We start from the raw sequence: 17,380 nt of genomic DNA on the forward strand, positions 1-17,380 counted from the left end.
AATGGAATATAAAACATATTCGCACATCCACTTTGTTCAGATACATGTGGGTTGGACAGTGACAAATGAAGCAAGCATGAACACAAATCCTGCACTCTGCTCTTACTCAGCAGCATCAGTTTTACTCTGTACCCAGAGTACGGAGAATGCACTCTTCACCTTCTGTACAAAAGTGTAATTCAGACAAAAACTGTGAACATGTTTCTATTTAATAATAAGAGGCTATAATCGTTGCTTGGTATTTATAGTGATGCATATAGCCTCTGTAACTACTCGTAAAGGTTATCTTAATCTGACAATTACCGCTAATCTGATCATTCTCCATGATTTCCTTTCAACTCTATTGCAACCGGGCCGATTTCCATTAACCACTTAAAGGGTCTACACCATGAAAATCACTTTTTTCTTGGTTTTTTGTATTTTTTGGGGTCCCCAGTGTCTCTTGTACCCCAAAAAATGTTTTTTTTTAAAATTCAGTCATTCCTTCTCATTTCATGGATTTCCAGAATGGGCGTGTCTGAACAGGCGATCTCAGAATGGCAATGTTTATGAGGTCATAAACATTTTTGATGGCAAACCCAATGTTAAATGAAAAGTGCCCGAATCGCTCCGAAACTTTTTCTACCCCCCCTAAGTGGGGGTCTACGAACAAATACTTCGGGCTCGGATTTTGGCTCCGCCCCCCGGAAGTGGGTGAAACAGGCACCTCAAACACTTGGTGGAATTGTTCAAAAATGTTCAAAGTGTTTTTTTTTCGATTTTGTATTTTTCTTAGATGCTTCTTTTTATGCAGAATATTTCCATTTCTTTTTTTTTTTTTTTATATATTTTTTTATTAACAGAATTTTGTATTAACAGAATTGCTCAGTAGCCCCCCCCTGCCCAAGAGGACGTTTTGGTATTGCAGCTGAAAGTGCTGTATAAGCCAGAGACAATTGACTTGGGATGAGTATATCTGAGTGATGATTTAGGCTCAAACCTTTTGAAAAAGGTTTGAGGGACATACGCCATATGATATTAAATATCAAATATATTTTTTAAATTCACGGTGTAGCTCCTTTAAGCCTGATGTACTTCATTGACCCGAGGTCCCCCAGGGTCTATACCAGGCCCCCTTCTTTTTTCCCTCTACACCAGGTCTCTTTACCTAAAATAACCGTTCTACAAGCTCACAACACTACGCTACACAATGCGTTGTGAACTTGTAGATCTGCTTTCACCGAATGTTCGCCCCCCCAGAATAGGGAATCTAGGGTTCATGTGGTTCAGGGAGTAAGATCATGCTGAAGAATGATGTATAAACATTTGACCCAGACATGGCGGCTCACTGTCTTTTGTTTCCCTCAGGTGTTGTAAAAGGAAACGTTACAAACTCCCTCAGACTACAGGAGAAGAAGAAAGCATCAACGAGACATTGTGAAAGCAAGACTTCTTCTGCGATACAGTGCATTCAGTTAGGAGCTGATGCTCATATTAGACTCAGATTCATAATATTACTGTATGTTTTTTGGAAAATACTTTTTTAGTGGTTTATTTTAAAGTAATTAATTGACACATTTCAACCAATACTAGTAAAATAAATGTATGTTATATGAAAATATACAGAAATGTACAAACATTAACATTTTGTAGACTTTTGTTGTAGATGGGGCACCGATGGGGTCTTGTCTTCTGTATTGACGAAACATGCACACTTTATCCTGGCAAAGAAAAGGCATAGGATTAGTGTTGTGTATAAATGCAGATAACCACTAAAGCCCTATATACTTCGTCGTAGGAAAAAATTGCATAACTTGCAGATGTACAAGCTTGTAGATTGGCTAATCTTGCTATTTTTTTAACATTTAGGAAAGAAATCTTTATCTCCAAGATCACGACTGGTAATTCTCCCAGGAGCATACCTTTCTCTCACAGCCATCTGCTGGATAGTTTCAGGCAAAGGTCGACCAAAGGTCTCTGGAAGGAAGAGAGTGGCCAGGGCAGACAGAAGAGCCAGAGAACCCAGCAATAGATATGGTAGATACTTGTAGTATATACCTGCATATGGAGAAGAGCACATTTTAATGACTTAATATTTTAGAATGCAGCATGTGCATGGGAGTTCACAAGTGTTGAAGTACCATACTTCTGTCAGGAAACGCCTAATTGATTAACTCATTATTGCATAAGGAGATAGCAATTATAGTTTGACTTGGTGGTACGCTTCTACTCTTGGGGATGCTCCCTGCAGCAACACTACACAGGGTTCCCACACATTTATATCAATACATTTTCGAACCACCCCCCTCCACCGAGATAGAGCAGAACCCCCGACGAGATAGAACAGAATCTACACAGCTGAATGTAACGCACTTTGTAAAGCCATTTGGATAAAGGCTATAGAAATGCGAGACCATTTGCCAAGTACTGTGTCAAATTGTTACACTTTTCTGTGCCAGTAACTCACTTCGGAAGTATCTGTTCAGATGCAATAGTAGTTATTAAAACTAATAGTAATAGTTATTACTCTTTGACAGAGTAGAAGTTGACAAGATCTATATGGACAGAAACGTACTCAGTTGCATGAGATAAGGAGCAAGGATACCGCCCACTTTGGCAACCGTGGCACAGGTGCCAACAGCTGTGTTTCTGATAACTGTTGGGTACAGCTCTCCGGTGTAGGCAAAAATCAGTTGGAAACTGGTGGAAATGCCCAATTTACCCAGCATCTCCAGTGCTATGGACAGGTCAGGTAGACCTAAGCAAACAGAAGAATAGACGAGAATAAAGTAGAATAGATGCATGTATCTATCTATTTAGATATGTTGTATGTGTGTATATATTTATGCATGTATGTATTTGTGTACATATGTGCATGCAAGTGCTTCACATTAATGAATGTACAGTATATCCAAAATTTGCAGCAGAATATGTACACACACACATTTAGTTTTATCTTTAGACTGAGAAGGAGTAGTCTTGTAACTTCTAACATTCATTAGTTTCCTATGATAAAGTCCCTACAGTCACCTTGTGGCACCAGCTGAATGCTGTACAGCATTCCTCCTCCGAGAACCAGACAGAGTGCCACAGACAGCTGCCTGGGAAGATACTGCAGCGCCAGCCAGCTGGAGACGGACGCCGGCAACTCCACGGTTGCCGAGATGAAACAGTTGAGAAAGCGGTCGCCGTGCAGACTCGATGTGTTCAGGGACAGGCCAAAGAAACCACTGTTTATAGAGAACCTGGGAGGGATATATATATATATATATATATATATATATATATATATATATATATATATATATATATATATATATATATATATATATATATATATATATGCACACGCACATGCACACGCACACATGTGTGTCGTCGTGGACACTGGATAGTAACCATAGACTGTAACCCATGAAAAGATCTATTCTGTCCCTATCGGTTCACAACTCGGACGGCACTGATTCGACTAGCAGACCTTCGGCCGGTCGAGGCCTCCTCGGCCTCAAGCTCTGCTGAGTCGGCGCGCCTCCGTCATGGACAATAACAGTACGTTTTAACAGCGGGCGACTCTCGGGCGATCCCCGGCGACATCGTCCAAAAGATAAAGAAAATCCATCTTTCATCGCCCCCCCCGCCCACTTCGCCCTATCGCCAGTAGTCGCCGGCTCTCATAGACATATAATGCACTTCCGGAAAATACTATCCTGATCGCCCGCTGATCGCCCGCTGTTAAAACGCACCGTAACTGTTATCACGTGTGCGTGTGAACGCGTGTTCAGCGTTCCCCTAGCGTAGCTTCCTGGTTGCTATGTGGGGGGGAACAACAAAAGCCAGGTCGGCTTCGCATCAAAGCCCCGCCTCGCGCCTCCTCCTCCTCCTCGTGCCGCCTCGTATCAAAGCCCCGCTTCGCGCCTCCTCCTCCTCCTCCTCCACATATATATATATATATATATATATATATATATATATATATATATATATATAGGTGTAACCCTGTTATTATTTTGGGTTAATAAAAAGACTTGTTATTTGAAATGGTTCTGTTACATTTAAATACTGTGAAAGAGTTATTGTTTCATGTGATTTTTCTATATTGTGACATTCAGGTTTATTGTTAAAATAAATGGGTATACTTACTTATATTACTTACCTTGAATCTACCTAAGAAAGTGTTATATTTACCTTTAGTATTGTATTTAGCTGTGGGTCTATGTTATACTTACTGGGTTGTATTTTATTTTGACGCTCAACTGTGATGTTTTTGGTACTCAACGGTTTTACTTGTCGTAGAAGAAGAAGCAGAGCCAATCAGGAGTGAAAGAGTAGTCAGCTGATGGGAAGTGAGAGACAGGAAACACCATAGAGCGTAAAGATCAGAGAGGCGAGAGCAAGCCCCCAGAGTTGCTGAGAAACATTGAAGCTGCCACCCCAGTGGCCAAAGCTGGAACTGCAGGCGGGGAGAAATACATGCACGCGCAAAACATACTGAGAGATATTTATATTTATACATATAAATATGTAAACATATTATACATACATACATATGCATTTACATATACATATGCATCTCGAGTGTATTTAATAAATATCTCGCGTTCAATCCTTGACACACAGGCTGCCGTAGAACGCAAAAAGGACACTAGTGCGCATGCTCATAACTCTATGGGGGGTCAAAATCGAACCAATAATTCTACTTCCGGCAGGTTTCCGGGTGCTTCAAAACGCCACTGAGCCATAGAGGTATAATATAACTAGAGGGCGGATTGTAACTAGATTGTAACTAGAGGGCGTCACTGTGACGCAAAACGCGTCACAGAAGTGACGCGTTTGGAGCCCCAAATAGGCCGCGCCCACCAAATTTCCAACCCGGGTTCAATTGAGCCCATGCGCTGGGTGAGCAACTCAATGCAAGTGGATGGGAGGCGATATCCGGTGCCCTCTCTATTATTTTTAACTCTATGGCTCACTGGCGTTTTGAAGCACCCGGAAACCTGCCGGAAGTAGAATTATTGGTTCGTTTTTGACCCCCCATAGAGTTATGAGCATGCGTCCTTTTTGCGTTCTACGGCAGCCTGTGTGTCAAGGATTGAACGCGAGATATTTATTAAATACACTCGAGATGCATATTTATATGTAAATGCATATGTATGTATGTATAATATGTTTACATATTTATATGTATAAATATAAATATCTCTCAGTATGTTTTGCGCGTGCATGTATTTCTCCCCACCTGCAGTTCCAGCTTTGGCCACTGGGGTGGCAGCTTCAATGTTTCTCAGCAACTCTGGGGGCTTGCACTGAGCACATTCATTGAAATGATAGCTGGGGGCGGGGCAATCCGCCCTCTAGTTATATTATACCTCTATGGGCGAGAGATGCCCGTGATAAGAAGTTAAGTGAATGAATGAAACATAAATACATGTAGCAACGTGACAAACGGTTTTGTGCTGGACATTCTTATAGTCACGAGTGTGATGACATATCACTGGGAAGACTTAGCTGTAGAATACAACTCTCGTAGACGTATTTAGGATTCTGACGTTTTCAATCTAAGAGAGTTGTAGGGTCCCCCCCCCCATGGACACACGGACTTTCAGCACTATACCCCGTAGACACTCCAAACATGTACAAATTGAAAATAAAGGTGCTTACCCCCACGCCCCAAATGTTAACTGTCTCTACGTGGAAGTAATTTAATGTAATAATCCATATCTTTCAATAAAGAAGTGTTTTAATGCCGTCTGTGGCCGAACGCCATTTTTTCACCCTCGTTTACTTCCTGTTTACATTTAGTGTAATTCCGGGTTTCACCGGATGCGCCCCGTCACTACCGCCCAGGAACTTCCGACAGAATCGGCCACAGACGGCATTAAAACACTTCTTAAGTGAAAGGTATGGATTATTACATTAAACTATTACCGCGTAGAGACAGTTGACATTTGGGGCTTGGGGGTAAACACCTTTATTCTTCAATTTGTACATGTTTGGAGTGTCTACGGGGTATAGTGCTGAAAGTCCCTGTCTCTCTTAGATTGAAAACGTCAGAATCATAAATACGTCTACGAGAGTTGTATTCTACAGCTAGGCCCACACTTTCCTCCGAGGTGGAAAGACTGGTGATGCGATTAGGCCCACACTTAGCCCTGAAACATGACTGTCATACCATGACAGTCATGGTGCCGAGTCCCCCTGGTCTAAAGTTGTGTTCAATTTTTTCACATTGCCATCTCTCACATAAACATAAACGTTCAGATTTCAAATATAAAGTGCTTACCATTGAGCCACGGATGTTACAAGGCGATGCGGACCGCGATGAGTACCCGTATCTCCCGTATTGTTCAATAAAAAGCATTTTAATCCCATCGCCGGCCATTTTTTTTTTTTGTAATGTATCAGAGTGCAATACACCTCCCAACCATTAGTGTCGCATGGTTGAAAGTATCGGAGACAATTTGGAGAAAATGGCCGGCGATGGGATTAAAATGCTTTTTATTGAACAATACGGGAGATACGGGTACTCATCGCGGTCCGCATCGCCTTGTAACATCCGTGGCTCGGTGGTAAGCACTTTATATTTGAAATCTGAACGTTTATGTTTATGTGAGAGATGGCAATGTGAAAAAATCGAACACAACTTTAGACCAGGGGGACTCGGCACCATGACGCTTGTATACAAGCGTCATGTGAACCATGGCTAGGCCCACACTGTGTTAGCATAGCCGGCTGGTTAGCCACAGCTAGCCGGGCTAGGAGCGTTGCTAAACGAGCAAGCAGCTGTTTTCAGAGGAGAGAGACAGAGAGAGAGCGAGGACCCTGTACATCCAAAAGAAGGAGTGCAAGGACTTATTCAGTCCTACTAAAAGACTGTGGGGCTATAAGTTTGGAAACTTTGGACTCGACGACGGAGCTGTCTGTTTGGAACGTGTTTGTTTGAAACTGTAAACAAATGAACGTCTGAAGTCTGAACTGTAAGTATTTTAGCCGTTCCTTAAGCGAGGACGCCCTCTTCTGGACACGACAGTGAACAGGCCTGCAACGTTGGTTTTTATTTTTTATTTTATTTATTGAATATTTTATTATCAAAAAAAAAAAACACGTAACAATTACATTTATAATACTTTGTCTAAAAGGTCCGTCCAAAAAAAGTCCTTGCGGTCTTGTTTCCGTTGAGGTCCTTGGCATTCAGTTGGTTTTGTTTTTGTTTTAGATGCCGGCTTAGGTTATTAAGTAACTACAGTGCACTTAGCCCTAGAATGTCTGTGATCTTACATACATTTCAAGTATTCCAAATACACAGTCATAGATCTCTCTCGGTCCCCCACTGTGTAGTGCCCATCTGCGCGGCCATAAAAGTGCTCTAAACTCCGTCTGTACTCACCCAATAATTAATTCCTAAGACGTGTAGTCATATTTTGTCCTCTAGTTTCATATCCATGTGAAAGTTCTGCCAGAAAACGTGTGTTTAGTCAAATATCTCCACTTTTTCACGAGCTGCACACGGACGTATTTCTGTACGACGCGAGGGGCCAGGAATGATTGCAGCACTGAATATACGTAACTTTAGGACGCACAAATGTTTGGGACACACAATTGACAGGTGCTTGTGATTGCTGCGGGGTAATGAATCATCACCTGCCAATTGTGTGTCCCAAACATTTGTGCGTCCTAAAGGAAGTTACGTATATTCAGTGCTGCAATCATTCCTGGCCCCTCGCGTCGTACAGAAATACGTCCGTGTGCAGCTCGTGAAAAAGTGGAGATATTTGACTAAACACACGTTTTCTGGCAGAACTTTCACATGGATATGAAACTAGAGGACAAAATATGACTACACGTCTTAGGAATTAATTATTGGGTGAGTACAGACGGAGTTTAGAGCACTTTTATGGCCGCGCAGATGGGCACTACACAGTGGGGGACCGAGAGAGATCTATGACTGTGTATTTGGAATACTTGGAATAATGTATGTAAGATCACAGACATTCTAGGGCTACAGTGCACTGAGGTATTTGGTGAAACATTGAATGTGATTCTAAATTTCTATTTGAAGAGTAACTGAGTGTCGGGTTATTCTATTTACACTAAATAGACAACTGTATTTTGTTCTTGCACTTTATTGTCCTTTTTGATGAAAGCCAATTTGTCATTTAACTTTATCCTTTTCCCTAAAACTACATTTCATTCCTAAAAACCATTACAATTCATGTCCAGGTGTTTGTCTAAGTTACTTAAAAAGTTATAACTAAGTTTTTCACTTTAAGAGGTGTAATTAAGGTTTTCATATAAAGTGCTAATTGGGGATTAATTGTTTAAAAACTCAAACTAATAGAATTAGAATAACTTGGAACCCTTCTCTATATTTCATGGGGATCCGATGGGCTATATATATATATATATATATATATATATATATATATATATATATATTATATATATATATTATATATATATATACACACATACACACTCACACTCACACTCACACACACACGCGCACACACACACACACACACACACACACGGCCCCCACCTTCACTTAATGCAGCCCGCAGGTTGATATCGGATTACTGATATATTATTGATTTCAGCTGTTACAATTGCAAACATGACCCACTTTAATTACTTCAGTCTATATTAGTAGCTTAATGGCTAGTATTAACATTCTATTGTCTTTTTTGTGTCCAATGTATTTGTATCTAAGTTTAAGTTAACATGAGTATAACTAAATGTATTTGAAATTAAATAAAAATGATACTTTTCAGGATTCCAATAAAAAAGTAGCAAACAAAAATTCTGGATTCCAATTAAAAAAATGCTAAAATAGCAGAACCACAAACTCAAAACGCGTCGCACTACGGCGCGTTTTGAGCTTGTAGGTCGGCTATTTTTGCTACTTTTGCGTGACATAGAATGGCGAAAAAAGTTAAAATACGGAGAGACAGTATATGCAATGTGAGCCTCTGGAGTAAGTGTGGAAATATAGTGTCTCTCTCCATCATCAAGGTTGCATCATCCCTGCTGTAGAACATTCACTAGAATACAGACCAAAACGGTACACTGTTCTGAAGCACACACACTGACTGTTATTACTGAATGTCCACTGATTCCCAATAATGAGACTCTTTGCCAACCCCTTCAGCTTTTATTTTTAATGTGCTATTCTGTGAATGTCTTTTAACTTGAAAAAATAAAAGTACAATTAGTGATACATCCACAACCTGTGGATACTCACCACACTAGGAAGAGTATGAGTGTTGGTTTTCTGGTTTGGGTGAACCTTAGCAGGTCTAGAACGCTGTGACGCTCCTCTGGGTCACATCTGTCCTTTGCCATGTCACTCTGCAGCAGTGGTGGAAAAAGTACTCAAATGTTTCACTTAAGTAAAAGTATCAATACTGCAATGTAGAAATACTCTGTTACAAGTAAAAGTCCGGAATTCAACATTTACTTGAGTAAAGTACAAAAGTATTGGTATCAATAAAAAAAATACTCATTATGCAGAATGTCCCATTTCAATTTTTCAAAATATTTTGAAAATAGCAGATAGATCTGCTATTTTCAAATAGCCAATTAGTAACTAAGGTTTTCAAATGATTGTAGTGGAGTAAAAGTAAAATATGTTCCTCTGAGATGTAGTGGAGTAGAAGTAAAAGTATCGAACATTGGAAATACTCCACTGAAGTAAAAAATACCTCAAAATCATACTTTTAAGTGAATGTACTTAGTTACTTTAGGGCACTGCTCTGCAGGACACAAAGCATCAGTCTCCCTCTCAGTTCATTGTGTATTCTCCCTCCATGCCAAAATGTTATGTGTCTACGCTGTCATCAAAGACAGAGCCAGAGGAGGCGTCTACCTTTAAATGTCTATGCTTTATACTGCGTCTATTAGGCTTCATGCCTTGCACTCCAAAACGTCTGTGCACAATGCTTTTTGAAGGGTTTTTAGTGACACCTCTGTTAGAAATGTGATTCCCAGTGTTGGAGCTAGAACATTGGGATTACAAATAGTATTTTATAGTGTTTAGGGAAGTGTTCACACAACACATGTATGTGGAATGGTTACTGTGAAAAAATATGCAAGTATTTATATGCAAGAATTATATATATTAGAAATAAATGTAATTTAAAAGGTTAAACAGTATGACTTAAAGTCAACTTACATCATAATCTTCAAGGATGACCTGCGGAGCCTCTACGTTGTTCTTCTTAGCAGCTTCTCTCAGTATGGCCTCAGCCTCCTCTATTCTTCCCTGGGAGATCAGCCATCGAGGAGACTCTGGGATGAACCTGCCTCACAGGTAGGAGAGAGAAGGTCCACGCTTTGGTTATGCAACACAGTAGAGAGAGGTTCACGCTCAAACAGTCGGAAGGGCTTTACCTCAAAAGCAATTCATGGTCCAATACAGGTGATTACAGCGAACAGAAAATATAATCCTTTTAAAATGTAATAATTTTACCCCAAAAACTAAAATAACCTTCAAATATATACTGAAAATGTTACGTTAAAATGTAGTCATTAAGCAGATGCTCTTATCCTGAGGAAGTGCACACGTGTGTATTCAGTTTCAATGTAGTGCTTCAAAGAAGGATACCAGTTAAACGTGACTGATTGATATTGTACTTCTAACGCGCAAGGGGGCCATGTCTTTTTTTAAATTATGTTTTTTCTTTTTTTCAAAAAAATAAATAAAAAATGAATATCAAATATCTAAATACTGAATCAAGCAACTTCTGGGGTGCTCACAAAAGCCTGAGTAGACGTAAAAATGACCCCAACCATGTTTGAAAGTGAATCCCTTTAAGGATTCAGTACCTGTTCTTTTTCTCCTGTAAAATGAAATAAAAAGCTATAAAATAAATAAATAAATAAAATAAAAACCCTTCAGAATTTGAATTCATAAAAAAATAAAAGATCCTATTAGCATCTATACTACAGTGAGCTGTCACAGGTAATAGTGATAACATTAAGTCCCCAATATTATGAGTAAAAAAGTAGTGATGGTTCTTCTACAATGACTAAAACTCACCACCAGAGGGGCATGTAGAGCAGGCCAGGCAGAGCTAAAGCCAGCAGAAGATACTTCCAGTCCCTTATGAAATAAGCAAAGAGAGGCAGCAACATGTAACCAACAGCAAAGGACAGATTCATTCCCAGAGACAAAAACAGGACACGCACGTTTCCTGTCAAGATCTCAGTACCTGGAGGGAAACAGAGGGAGAGAAATACACCAAAATAAAACACGTTTATCTGCTAGAGCTCCTCCGTTCCACAGATTTCCATAAACGTCCTAGACACTGTATTTTGCAATAATATCGATATGCACAGTATGTCTAATGTATCATTTCATTGCATTCATAATGCTGGAGTCGCAGGCCGAAAATAGCAGATCTACAAGCTACCGTGCCGCGTTGTGAGCTTGTTTTGATCAGTTATTTTCAGCCGAGACTCCGTCGCACAAAGAAAGTATAAATCAGGCTTAAATAGTAGGCTACATGATACATTCAGCACATTCCCATCCATTCTCAATATGTGAGTAGTTGTTACATACCTAAGACAAAAGCAGTAATATGGTTGGAGTTCTGTCCCAAAGCAACGATGAAGAAGAGGATAGAGAACACCGTCCACGAGGGAGAGAAGATTTGGACAACTGTAAAAAGTGCCTGGACTGCCGTGGTTGCAAACATAACGGGCTTTCTTCCAAACCTTAAAAAAAAGGAGACACAATTAGCTAACATGTGTTTTGTTCCTCTTCCCTTTACAATTTACAATTTACATGTTAGCAGTGGAGGAAAAAGTACTCAAATGTTTTACTTAAGTACAAGTAGCAATGCCACAAAATAAAAATACTATTACAAGTAAAAGGCCTGTGTTAAAAATGTAACTCGAGTAAAAGTACAAAGTAAATAGAGTACAAAGAAAAACAATGAAGTGCTACATAGTAAGAAGGCAGGTGAGGTAAACATTAGAATCTGTGGACCAGTGTTGATTTTGACAGCCAATTTTGGTTTAGTTTTATTCATAGTCTTTTGAATCAAATTCCCTTTAGTTTTAGTCATATTTTAGTCATCTAAAATGTTTTACTGTTAGTCTACTTTCAGTCGACTAAATATCAAAGATTATAGTCGACTAAATCTACAGTTGATTTAGTCGACTAAAATGTATTTAGGCGGTGTCTTGATGGCGTCGTAATGGCTGATTTTACACTTGGTTGCATGCTGAAAATAGCCGATCTACAAGCTGACAACGCGTCGCAGCGCGACGCGTTGTCAGCTTGTAGATCTGCTTGTAGAACTTTTAGATCTGCTATTTTCAGAGATATTTTCAGATACTTTTACTTAAGTAAAACATTTGAATACTTTTTCCACCACTGACAACGACCAACATACATCTGGATCATTTAATCAAAAGAGGCCTTTGAGCAGTTATAGCAATAAAAAAAAGTTGTCATTCTACTAAAACATTATCTAGAAGTGGTACTTTCACCCAACATACACGTTCACAGATAAAATAAGTTCTCTTCTTTTTAATAGGTCAGCCATACACATCTGGACATAGGGTCAAACTGTTAGTTATTATTGGTGGATTGTAAACCAGATAGACCAACGATAACACAGGATAACTGACTATCCTGAAGGTCAAAGGGTGCAGTCACAATCCCATGACTTTCTCCTTATGTCATACGTCATGTATGACATAAGGAGAAAGTCATGGGATGGCATGAATCCTTATGTCACACATGGGCAGTGGAGCACAGTAACTGTGTACATTTACTTGAGTTTACTGCCCTTAAGTACATTTTATGAGTATCTGTATCTATTAGTATTTCTTTGTATACTTTTCGATTGCTTTCACTCCACTACATTTCAAAGACAAATATTTTACTTGTGACTCCACTGCAACTCTAGGAAGGCTGTGAAGTACTCATCAGGCCATTTCCCCACAAGCCTGAAGAGACGGAGCGTCATGGGTCATTACTAAATAATCATGTCATGGGTTTCAAATACCTGTCTGAGATCTGTCCAGAGAAGAAGGATCCACACAGAACTCCCAGATAGTACACTGAGGAGGTGAACGGTTGTTTCCACTGGTTGCTGCATACCAGGTCAAACTGCAGGTTGAGAATTTACAGTGAAGAAAGATTGACACTTCCGGGTGCACCTTTTGGTTAAAATAAAATTATATTCACTAAAGTTATGGATTGTGTAGCATTAACTTGAAAGTGTAAACGCATGCACTTACGGTCGCACGCACACACTGACCTCTGTGATGATGTTGGACTGGTAGATGTCTTTGCTGTAGCTCCATCCGTCCACACAGCTCTCCTGTCTCAGTTCAGTGAGGTTCACGTCCCGACCGGGGATGTAGCCCAGAGCAGACAGGTTCCTGACCTCGTCCAGTCTGTACCGGTGGCATCGGCTCTGCTCCTCCTGTCCGTTCACCACCTTGTCAATTATAATAACCTCTATTACAGTGCAATAAGCCGTATGTTTGGTACGTATGGCGACTAAGGATGCACCGATATGGAAATCCTGGACCTCTACCGATGTTTATAAATAACAATTTGATCGATAACAGATAGCCGATACCGATTTAGTTTTGGTTGTTATTAATTCACATATAAAAAAAAGCAAATACCTCTTCATGATGAAAAAACAAAACAAATTCCAGCTTCCGGGGTAGCTAGGGACCCCCGGAACCCCCTCAAGGACCCCTGGATTTCTGAGAACCAATGCATTAAACCATACTGTATATTAACATATGGAAACATATCTCCAGACCTCTGGAGCTTGTTCAGAAAGCTGCGGCTCGTCTGGTGTTCAACCGCCCCAAGTTCTCCCACACAACCATCCTTCTCCGTTCTCTACACTGGCTCCCCGTAGCGGCTCGCATCCAGTTCAAAACCCTGGTGCTAGCCTATAGGGCAGTGAAAGGAACAGCTCCTTCTTACCTCCGGGCTATGGTCGATGCTTACACCCCTGCCCGACCACTTCGGTCTGCCACCTCGGGCGACTGATTGCCTCGTCACTCAAGGGTCCTTCTGGCCGATCCACACGGTCACGACTCTTTTCTGTTCTGGCCCCACAGTGGTGGAATGAACTTCCCACTGATGTCAGGACAGCAGAGTCACTGCCCATATTTCGCCGCAGGCTGAAAACCCACCTCTTCAGGAAACACTACCCTTCCTCTCTGCCTGACCTACTTGTTGTTAACTAGTTGTACGAACGCTTGTTTTCTATTGTTGTATTGTTTATTGGATCTTGTTTAGTCGATACACTTATTTTTTTTAGCTCATGCTCATTTGATTTAGCTATTTTGTCTCATCTGTTTAAGGAAATAGGTAGCTGATATATTGCACTTTTACCTTAGCGCTAGGTATACTCTTGGTTGCTTGTTTTTGCAGAAAATGCGCTAAAGACTTCTGATGATTAGTAGTTTTCGTTCCCTACCTATGTTGAATACACTTATTGTAAGTCGCTTTGGATAAAAGCGTCTGCTAAATGACTGTAATGTAATGTAATGTAATGTAATGTAAAGAACAATACACTGGCGTCAGGTGCTCACCTCTACTGGGATGATGGCCTTGCGCCACTCTGCAGTTAGGTTGACATCTGGAACCAGGCAGTGGTGGCGGGGGGTGTCAGCCAGGAAGATGACAGAGAACGCACTCAAGCCATTTGGAAGGGTGCTGAGACAGAGCAGGAAGAACACGATCTGCTGGAAGCGTCCCCACTGTCCAAGGAAGGCTGTGGTCTCCTCGTAGTCCTTCATGGCCAAAGACGCATTGGTCTCCTCGTAGTCCTTCATGGCCAAAGACCCAGGAGTCTAAAAATCAAGAGAATCAAGATTCAAGAATCTCCTCTTCTTGCTGACACAAAATACCTCATCAAGTCAGGTGATGTGTCCGGGAACAATGGTCACACGAAATACAAGCCCCCACACTGCCCCCCCCCCACTATCTAAGACCTCCTCATAACCCCTCATAGTCCCAGGCCCAGGAATCTCCTATTTTTTTCTGCAGCCGACAACAATACGTAACGCCTTCCTGGTTTAATGTATTACTCCTCTATCTACAGTACTTCTGTAGATAGACTTTGATCCATGACCTGCTGTCTATTACTAGTGGCAGAGATAAAGACAGCTATACCTGCTGAAAATCCAGTTGTAACGCTGACATTTACCAATAGTGCCTGTACTGCCTGTGAATGTATTCGTGGCCCAGGGCCCACGCAAAAATGTGTGCAGTAAAATAAGTAGGGCATGTATTCCCAACTTGTATTATTGTTTGCATCGTTCCCGTGTAGGCCAGCACAACGGGCACCGGTCTAGTAGCTTCAATTTCAGAAAAACCCTACATGCAAGTGTTATGAATATACAGTATAGTCACAAATATTGCATGGAATTTTATTTAAAATGCATTAAACAGCTTTCCTTAAAATTGTGTCAAGCAAAGTATACAATGCATTTATTTTTCTTCTCTGTGCAAAAAAAAAAACAGAGTGAGACCCACTTATGGGTCACAACCCAAGGTTTGGAAACCACAGCTATAGGCTACACACATTACACCAGGCCCCATCAAGACCAGCAAGCATTAGTGGGTTAACTACTTTCAACCTGATATCCCTATTTTTAACATGTCATTATAGCTGGACGTTTTTCTGAATTGCTCAAACTTGTATTTATTTATTTAGTAAGCTTTCAAAAATAGGGACAATAGTAGATCTGAGCTTGTAGAGCTGCTGTTTTCATTAATCGTTTGTACAACTAATAGTCCATGAGCCAGACAAGATTTCATTATCGAAAGAGTGGGCAAAACCATACCTATATTAAATTGTTTATAGGGTCAATATAAGTAAATAAATATATGATAACCTTTCCACAGGAGCAGCTTTTTCATATTTATCACACATTTTGTTATTTTCCCCATACATACATGACAGGTGAAAAAATAACAACATTTAAAAAATAGTTATCATAATGAAACTTCCCCAGTTGATTACTACATGAAGACAATGATTTATCGTATTACAGGTTTTCTGAAATTGTATATTTAAATATGCAAATTAGGCATTAGGAAAATATGCCCGAATTTGCATAACTTTCTAGAATCAACATTGGAACATTGGACAAAGCCAGAGTCAACATTATTATTTTATTTTGTTAAGATGTTGGAGTCAAAGGTTTTTAACGAGAGAATATTCAATATCTGGCTCAATTTTGGGGCTCTGGCTCATGGACTAAATGCCTAATTTGCATATTTAAATATACAATTTCAGAAAACTTTAATACGATAAATCATTGTCTTCATGTAAGTAATCAACTGGGGAAGTTTCATTATGATAACTATTTTTTAATTTTGTCATCTTTTTCACCTGTCATGTACGTATGGGGAAAATAACAAAATGTTATTAAAATAAAATAAAATGTAACTAAATAAAAAAATTGAAATCTTGTTGGAAAGAAAAATCCTGCCTAACGATGATGTCACTGGTAGACGGGTTTCTGGACTGTCCACAGTCCTCCTATGAGACGCAGACAGAGTAGAAAAATGTTTTACCATTTTATCATGAGTATTAGTGAGGACATTAAATGAAGATGAAAATGGGTGAAGTCGTCCTTTAACAATAGTAGGTTAATATCGGATTGTTTTAAGAACTTATCAGAACATATAAGTCACGCACAACATGAACTTGAGTTGATTAAGCTTGGAGGAAATTGGTTGCCACGGAAACAAACCAAGATGGCCGCCACTGACTACGACGTATGATGTCTCTCTTCCATTGAAAGGATTCCACCTCCGCCCGGAAGCTCACCACTGTCACATCCATTATGTCATATGTTTATGTTACCAAACCGAAGTTCATGCTGTCTCTCGTTAGAGAGGGAACCCGCTGCTGGGCGCTTAGCCTGGCCACTTGTGATTCTGTAACCTTCATCTCTCTCTCTCTGAATAGAATACAATTTGATCAACATACCCAATGGCTGCCTGTGTGAATTTTCTTGTTGCCTTTCTGAAAGTAATCTGTACTTTATATGGGTGATAAGAAAATAACCATCACCACCACACCCGGAACCAGTCCCCCCCCCCCCCCCCCTCTTTTTTTCCCCAGTAGACGTGGCATAAACCGGATCACACGGGCCATTTAATAACGAATACCAGGCTTTCCTCCGTGGTGGAAAGTCTGGTGATGCGAGGTTAGTGAGGAGGTAAAATCACTGTAGACTTCAACAGGGGGTCCAGGACCCCTAGGGGATCCTCAGAATAACTACGGGGGGGGGGACAGGAGGGTTGTCCCCCCCCCCCCAAAAAAAAAAATAATAAAATGTATGAATCCAACATATTACAAGTAAAGAATGTTAGTACTTTTACCACCACTGCCTAGAAGATACAGTA

At 40.3% G+C, this 17,380-nt stretch overlaps 1 protein-coding gene across 1 annotated transcript; it reads right to left on the reverse strand.

The window, feature by feature from the left end:
• Positions 1 to 1,324: 1,324 nt before the first annotated feature.
• On the reverse strand, positions 1,325 to 14,757 carry LOC308079067 (organic cation/carnitine transporter 2-like; the record flags this gene model as incomplete). Its single annotated transcript, XM_080420405.1, has 11 exons — positions 1,325 to 1,382; positions 1,902 to 2,037; positions 2,555 to 2,737; positions 3,010 to 3,209; positions 9,218 to 9,324; positions 10,148 to 10,274; positions 11,015 to 11,186; positions 11,537 to 11,691; positions 12,993 to 13,096; positions 13,248 to 13,430; positions 14,551 to 14,757. 11 exons carry the CDS (start codon positions 14,755 to 14,757, stop codon positions 1,325 to 1,327), a joined length of 1,632 nt encoding a protein of 543 aa, XP_080276531.1.
• Positions 14,758 to 17,380: the final 2,623 nt, after the last annotated feature.

This window comes from Gymnoscopelus braueri, assembly GCF_963280865.1.
Source record: "Gymnoscopelus braueri genome assembly, chromosome: 22".
Lineage (NCBI taxonomy): Eukaryota > Metazoa > Chordata > Actinopteri > Myctophiformes > Myctophidae > Gymnoscopelus > Gymnoscopelus braueri.